The sequence below is a fragment of the Vigna unguiculata genome, chromosome 10 (assembly GCF_037176805.1).
Source record: "Vigna unguiculata cultivar grain cowpea cultivar isolate G323 ecotype 2 chromosome 10, ASM3717680v1, whole genome shotgun sequence".
Classification (NCBI taxonomy): Eukaryota; Viridiplantae; Streptophyta; class Magnoliopsida; order Fabales; family Fabaceae; genus Vigna; species Vigna unguiculata.
Genome location: NC_140801.1, coordinates 36,467,580 through 36,476,410, shown reverse-complemented (window position 1 = coordinate 36,476,410; position 8,831 = coordinate 36,467,580). Strand labels below are relative to the sequence as shown.

The 8,831-nt window shown below is 25.9% G+C and overlaps 1 protein-coding gene across 1 annotated transcript; it reads right to left on the bottom strand.

Annotated features, from left to right (window-relative positions):
• Window positions 1-859: 859 nt before the first annotated feature.
• LOC146882477 (uncharacterized) lies at window positions 860-4,286 on the bottom strand. The gene is made up of 4 exons (XM_085667421.1): window positions 4,018-4,286; window positions 2,916-3,006; window positions 1,773-1,899; window positions 860-1,050 (listed from the first exon to the last, which is right to left on the bottom strand). Exons 1-4 carry the CDS (start codon window positions 4,284-4,286, stop codon window positions 998-1,000), a joined length of 540 nt encoding a protein of 179 aa, XP_085523547.1. The 3' UTR covers window positions 860-997.
• Window positions 4,287-8,831: the final 4,545 nt, after the last annotated feature.

The following is an 8,831-nucleotide window of genomic DNA, read 5'->3' as shown; positions in this document are numbered from 1 at the left end:
ACCCCTTAATGTAATCTATATTAGGAAAGGACAATGATACTTTAATCCACTTTTTTTGACCCACTTTTAACCCACCACTTTAATCACCATTAGATCATCACATCACATCACTAAAAAGAATAAAAAAAGATGATCTAATGGTGATTAAAGCAATGGGTTAAAAGTGGGTCAAAAAAAGTGGGTTAAAATATCATTTTCCATTAGGAAAATAATAAGATATTTCAAAATTAATTGAATATTAAGATGTCTTGGACATTTAACCTAACTGAAAGCTGAGATACATAAATCTAAGGTATATATATATATATATATATATATATATATATATATATATATATATATATATATATATATATATATATATATATATATATATATATATATATATATATATATATATATATATATATATATATATATATTATTTTTACACTTAAATCTCAATTAACTTGGAAATTGAAGCATTTATGCATAACTAGCTACCAAACAAAATATGAAAAAAAAAACCTAAAACACAAGAAAGAAAGGATATCATAGAACAAAATATAAAAGTAAAAAAGAAAATATAAAATGTTATATATTTGTTTCTATCCTTATAAAAATAATTTTAAAGGAGTATACCATGAAATATAGAGTTATTGTGCTTATGTTTTTGTAAAAGGATTGAAACACTACGAGTATTGTCTATTAATATATTCTTTATTGTTGATAAATAAGAAATCATCTATCAAATGTTTTACCCTCAACAAATACTTAGGTCTAATTTCCAAAGTAATAATGTGGCCACTAATGATTAGAATGACAAATGGTTGAGCTTAGATACTTTGATATTTATTCAGAATAAAGAAGATTGTTCCAAATAAAATTTTATTCATATAAATTGCCATATGTTATCCATTGGGTCATAATCCATAGGTTAACGATGACAATGTTTCATCTTACTTATGATGTCTTCTTTCTTCATTGAAATTTTCTCCACAAAATGTTTATCCTTAAATCAACAACCCTGAGTCAACATATCTATCTCTTGCCGCAGAGCCCAATTCAAAGCTGAAAAAACAACTATTTATAATTAGTTGGTAATAAGAATGAAAAAAATGAATAAATCTTTATTAAATAACTATCCATATATTTTGTTTATCAATAATCATTTCCATTTGCACATAATAATTTAAAGTATTCAAAGAGAAAGAAACAAAAATGTGCATTACTATAGAATTTATGGGTAATATATTAAACATATATAACACTTTTACTTAAACATGTTAAAATAGGTTTCAACTTGTGACATAATCCAACTTATCATGCTTTTTAGTCAAGTTGGCTTGAAAACTTTTACTTTTTTAAAATGTGATCAAATTAGATTTAATTTACTTAACTCACAAATTAAATGAATTCGAGTTGAGTTAATCCATAATCCACCAACAACAACCTTTTATTGTTTTTTCATCAATTGTGAACAAGGTTTTTATCAATTGATGCTTTTAAATATTAAAATGTTGTTCATTAATATTTGAACAATTACGATATTTAATTTATTTGTTTATCAAATTATATAAATCACACTCTAATTTTTAACTACTATGAATGTTTGGTAAAATAAGTAAATACTGAGCTATAACCTAATGTAAAACATGCATGTGATAGAAAATGTAACTTGTGTGCATTAAAGGGTCTTAGAAGAGGAAAAGATGTGCAACTATTATTATAAGTAATGCTCTAAATTTTACTATTATAAGTACAACTAGGTATATACACATTATTCTGTTTACCTTCCTTTTCAGCAACGAGCTTACTAGCACTGTCGCATTGTACTCTGATCACAGCATTCTCTTCAGCTATTCCGTCATGGATACTTTTCCAGTATAACAGTTGAGATCGAAACATTGCAACTTCAGCCTACGTCATAAATAACACACACATGTAATATCTATTTAACTTCTCCCTAATAATCATTATGTGATAAATATATAATACACTTAATTAGCTTTTATAAACCTCATTCAATCAAATTCATGTAAGAAATTGTTCTTTTTATTAACAAGTACATAAATAAGTGTTCCAATCCGCATACAAAGACCTAAAATTATATATAAAGAGAAATTAATAAATAAAACGTTTTATAACCTTCTTCTGTATCAACAACAGAACTTAATTAAGAATAACATGTCTAATTTTCTTAGAAAAAATTAACGTTTCTTTCAAAATTAAATTTATAAAACCTTCTAACATCAAAATATATTACCTATATATATTTTTGTACCATTTCTATCATACTGAATTCCTTTTTTGCCAAAGAAAAAAATTATTATAATATTCATTTCATAGTAGAAATTATCTGCTCTTTTACTTTCTTTTACTTTAAGATTGTATTATAGGTTGATAATCTACCATACCACTTTGATGGCCGCTAATTTATCTTTATGTCATATTATTTTTGCATGTAAGAAATTCATTTTAATTTATCTTTTTCAATTTTTGTTTCATGGGTATTGATAGAAAAACTTTTCTAAACAAAGATAACCATGAGTAATTTATAAACAATAAGCTAGGCCTGGACGAAGCTTTTACTCTCCTAATTCCTTATAAAAAGATATTATTTCTAGGAAAATATTTGTTTGTCATATAAACTTTTTCTATTAGTTAATTTTTTAGTGAAAAATAATAAATGTCACATTAATGATATAATTTATTCCTCTCTCTCTCTCTCTTAGTATGATTGAAAATACCGATATCATAAATTACGTAGTTATTATTTTTTCTTCTAACATTAATTAGTTACATCAGACACAATTGAATGAGTATTCGATAAATGAATAATATGAAACATTAAGGATAATGTAGAAAGAAGATTAAACTATTCAGAAATTTAATGCTAATAAAAAATAATTAATTATATATAGAAGAATACTCACTTCAAGTGCCTCAGCTTGGTTTTTCAGATTTTGTGCTTTGGCTTGCTTGCGGAGCCGATATCTCGCAGAATATACCCTGTTAGCCTGCTTTCTATACAAAACGTGTTTTGATTAAATATCACTGACACAATTAATATATTTTTTGATTTTCTAATACTTTTAATATTTTATTATATTAAAATTACTTTTGTAAAAAATATACACGAGTTTAAAAAAATTGAAAATTACTTACCAACTTTATCAATAACTAAATTTTATTAAAAATGTTACTATTTCGATATCAAGTACATTAAAATAACATTATTATCATCCGTCATTGTGCCACAATATAGATTATTGAACATAACTTAAACTAACGATTTAATCGATGTTTAAAAGAATTTTTTTTTCAGATGTGTTAATTAACCATAATGATGTTATTTAAATCGATTTATTAAGGTCGATACATTTTGTAAAAATAGAAAATAGTTTTTAAAGAAAAACTCTCATTCACAAAGAAAATGAAAAAGTGATTTTAATCCTTTCATTCCTTTTTAAACTTTAATCGAAGGACTTGTTTAAATACATCTAATAATTTCCTGTTACTTAATATGAGACTAGAGACTATTTAAATATACATTTCTTTCTTAATCTATTTAGATGTTTTGTAAAGAAAAAATTGTGATACAATTATGAATTATAAAATGAAAAATTATTTGGATGCAGTAATTGACTCAAATAAAATTAAAATAAATTTGAGATTGAAAGAATTATCAATCACATCTAATCGTCTTTTACTTTTTCTTTCATCTATAAGATTTAAACTCATGTAATTTATTTAAAGAAATCGATTTTATTATCTTGTTCTCATTTTTTTTTTCCAATATCCGCACTACTCAAACTCAAAATCTTAAAATATTGAGTTCTTAGATATCAAATGTTTGTACTCAATACGTGCAATAGTTGAACTAAAATCTTTACATCTCGAAATCTTAAACCTATTAGTTCATCGTAATCAAATGTTTGTACTCAACATGGGTAATAATACTCAAACTCATTCAAACTCATAAAACTTCCCACTAAAAGAAAATGAAGTAGAACTATTGTATAGAAAATTATTTACCTTTTCATTTGAGCCTCCAATTTGGAGTCTGAGTCACGATCCAAATCCTCGACATCATCGTTTGGAGGAGCAAGAACATGTTCTGTCCCAAGATACATCAGAGAAGGATTCTCATGTGTTTTCAACACATTTCTTGCTTGAAATAAGATTTCACCACCTTCATTCACAATAGACTTGTTTTTATTGCTAGTTGGGGCCTTAGGAGGCAAATGAAGAGCAGCAAATTGCTTGTCATTGGTGAGTAAGCTTGTGAATGTTTGGTTGGCCATGGTCTTGGAGGAAATGCTCTTGTATTGGAAAAACAAAATGCAATTTATGGAACATTAGTTAAACATAGTTCAATAAAAGAATCGCAAACAATAACTAGAACACTTAAAAACACAAAAATTGTTAGAGAAATTAAAATTGCAAAAGTTTTGAGAAAGTTGTTCTCAAAACATTTATTGAAGTCGAGTTACATACCTATGGTAGTGTGATTCAATAGCTATATGAGAGTTGTAAGAGAAATGGTGAAGTTGGGTGTCCTTATATATAGCATTAGGTTTTGCGTGCTCAGTTGCACTTGGATTGGCTACTGTTGATCTATCTTTGTAGTAAAGTTATTGGCCGTCTGATTGTGTTTGAATGGTTATAAAAATTGAGAATATAAAATAAAATATTTTATGATTGGTCATAAAAGGTGTATATTTTGCTAGAACAAATGCACTACTGTAGAGGATCCATACGCGTGCTCTACTTGGTTACCATAGTGGGTTCAATCAATTTATAGAAAAGTCTAGGCAAATATGCTAATAATTATGTTTTAACAAAAGAAATTTTGTGCAACACTTATACGTTAGTAGAGAAATGACATTTTTGGATTTCATTGTACTAAAATTAGTGATTTAATTTATAGGAAGAAAAATTAAATAAAATAAACCTCATTTATAACAGGAAAATTGATATAAAAATTTCTTACTTAACATATAATGCATCTATTGAAACCTTAATTTTGTTTGATTAATGGTTGGAAGTCTTGAAAAAGTTTTTTTTTTTTTTAAAATTGAATATAAGTCTAAATATTTAATTATTCAATTGTTGATAAGACGAGTATCCAACCCGAATATACTACCTACTCACTAATAATTGTTAATGAGTTTTATTTAATTATTATTTTTTAAATCAAGTGATAAAATAAAATTATTAAAGATAGAAATACCGGTCCTTGAAGAACAACTTATAATTAGACTTCGTAATTGTAACTTTTTATTTACATCTATAAAATTGGAGCTATTTTTAAAAATATTAATTTTTTAAATTTACATTGTGGTCAATTAATTCATTTAAATTTAATTTTTACAAATCCAAAATTTATTTGCATTATTAATAATTTGGTGTTCAATTTTATTTCAACTTTACTTTAAAATTACTTATTGGTTATCTAAGCTAATATTTTAAACAATTGTTTCTATATAATTTTAATTAAAAATAAAAAGTAAATTATAAAAAATATTTGTGAACATATATGGGTATCAACAGATATAAAAAAAACCCACAGAAATTATAATTATAAATTTTTTATATATATATATATATATATATATATATATATATATATATATATATATATATATATATATATATTAATTAATTAGAAACTATAATAGTCGATCGTAACACTTTAAAAAATATATTAGTAAAACGAAGAGCGATTTTTTTTTTTACTGAGTTAATATTACTGTATTGTGATAATGTACATGAAACAAAAATAAGTTTTTTTAAAGTTTTTTTTGTGGTTTTTTAGTTTTTTCATGCATAACCATTGAATATTTATAAATTCTCTTAAAATACGATGAACTTTAATTTTAATAATATAATAACTTCTGTGTCATTTAGTTTGATCAAGGAAAAGGAAAAAAAGTAAAGCATAAGTACGAGCATGTTAATTATACATAAAACAAAAATAACTTTTTTTTGGTTTTTCTAGCTTTTCCATATGTAACCATTGAATATTTATAAATTCTCTTAAGATACGATGAACTCTAATTTTAATAATATAACAACTTTTGTGTCGTTTAGCTTGGTCAAAGAAAAGGAAAATAAGTCAAGCATAAATACGAGTATGTTAGTTATACATATTGTTTAAAGACGTTATATAGATAATGAAGGATAAGATTTAGATAAGCAAAATCTAAGTTAAATGATTACAGTCTATGTATACATATACGCGCGTGTGTGTATATTATATATATATATATATATATATATATATATATATATATATATATATATATATATATATATATATATATGGTACAAAAAACATCTATAGATATTATATTATAAATTTTATATATATTACAAACCATACTAGTTGTAACGCTTGAAAAGAAAATAATAGTTTTAAAATAAAGATTGATTTTTTTATTGAGTTAATATTAGTGTATTGTGATAATGTATATAAAACAAAAACAAATTTTTGTAGTATTTCTTTATTTTCGAGTTGTAATTATTGAATATTTGTAAATTTTATTGAGATACGATGAATTTTAATTTTAATGATATAATAATTTTTGTGTCGTTTAGTTTGGTCAAGAAAAGAAAATCAAGTACAAATACGAGCAAGTTAGTTATACATTAAATGTTTAAGAACATTCTGTTAAATTGAAGGATAAAATTTCGAACATGTTAGTTATACAGTGAATGTTTAAGAATATTTTATCAAAAATGAAGGACCTAAATAAAATTAATGACTGCTCTCTCTCTATATATGTGGCGGGCATAAAAAAATCCATACATATTATAATTATAAATTTTATATATATTAGAAATTAGACTGGTCGTAACACTTTAAAAAAATATTAGTTTATAACAAAAGCTGATCTTTTTAGACATTGTAATAATGTACATAAAACAAAAATCAGTTTTCGTGGTATTTCTAGCTTCTCGAGTCATCATTGAATATTTGTAAATCTGATTGATATGTGATGAATTTTAATTTTAGTGAACATTAACTTCTCTATTGTTTGGCTTATTTGTAAATCTGATTGATATGTGATGAATTTTAATTTTAGTGAACATTAACTTCTCTATTGTTTGGCTTGGTAATGAAGAAGGAAAAAACTGGTACAAGTGTATGAGCATGTTAGTTATACATTGAATATTTAAGCATATTTAAGATCTATTTCAAGCATGTAAGACAATTAATTGGAACATAACTTGGAATCAATTCTCACTCAAACCCAAGCCAGTTAAATAAGACAAGCGATCAATTCATCCAACAAGCATAAACTAAGTCACAAACATGTAATTAAAATACAACACATGGAGGAGTCATCCTCTCTTTTTACACATGGAGGAGTCAGCCCACACGCTCATAATTCTTCCTTTCTCAATGTTCACAAATGACAGACTCCAAAACACCCTCTCTCACCCTTAATTCTATCTTAATTTTGCCTTAATTAGCAATGATGGAAGGGAAAACGAAAATTTGCATTAAGCTGAATTTAATTGTCATTCAAGGTTCATTAGTGGCTATTTTTCTAGCCCCTCTTGGCCCCTTCAACATCTAGGGTTTCTGGCCTTTCACATTTATGCCGAAAGAAATTTTGGCAAAAAGAAAATTATTTTGCATAGGCCTAAGTTCGAACACACAACCATACAAATGTCAAATTAATGCACAACCATTCAACCAATTCATGTTTCATAATAATTCCTAAAATTCTAGGATTATATTATCACTCATCATGATCAAGTTATTAAAATAAAAATCAATTAAATAACACATAATTGGCACACAATACTTAAACACAAGTCCTCTCAACATGACCAAGTACTCTTAACCACTTGAGCAAGTACTATTCCATGTCACACAAATTAACATTTAATGCCATAAAGGCATCCACTAACCGCATTTATTAATTAATTATTTATTTAATTAAATTTCACGGGTCTTACAACACTTGTGGCTCCAACTGTTGAGGTTCCGTCCCTAGGTCAGTTTCATTATGGCTCAAGCCTCATGATTTGGTGTTGCAACTCATGAGATAGCTTCCTAAATAAGGAGTCTTCATGGCTTAGCCTTATGTTTAGTGCTTTAGTTTTCTTTCTACAATGAGTTTGCTAGTATGGCTCAAGCCTCAAGTTTGTCGCTCAGCTGCACCAATGTTTGTTTTGCCCAAAATTGCTTGAAATTCATCCATTTTCTTCAATTTTCCACTTTGACTCTTTGTTGATAATGGATTCTATAAACAAGGTAAATTGGGGTGATTTATATAGAAATTCATTAAAATCAAAGCAAGATAAGTGTTAAATTCATCTTAAAATTATCTCCTATTAGACATTTATCAACACACCTAAATTTAAACCTTGTTTCTCCTCGAGCAAGACGAAATTCAAAAAGATTCAAAATATGTTTGCATTAAAAGGTTAGCCTAAGGACTAAATCCAATTGTTTCCTTAGTTTTAATTCTTGGAAATTAGATTCAATGATGAATCTATTCAACTCTTTTTTAAAGATCATACAAAGCAAATTTTCACAGTTTTGAGATTATACAAATTCACTAACTCAATTTGTCTATATTTACTAACATATGAACCCCACAATTTAGTGAACTACCCTCATTCATAGCACTACAAGTTCTTTCCAAACTTTGCACCTTGTCTCTAATTACTACCACATGATTAACATGGATCACTAAGGTTTTTCAAGATAAGCAAGACTCACTGAAAATAAATAAGCAAAACAATATGCAATTTAATGTATTGTAACACCCCTTTCAAGACGTTACTTGGAATTTAAAACCATAAACAACCTTGAACACACACTTCTCGGG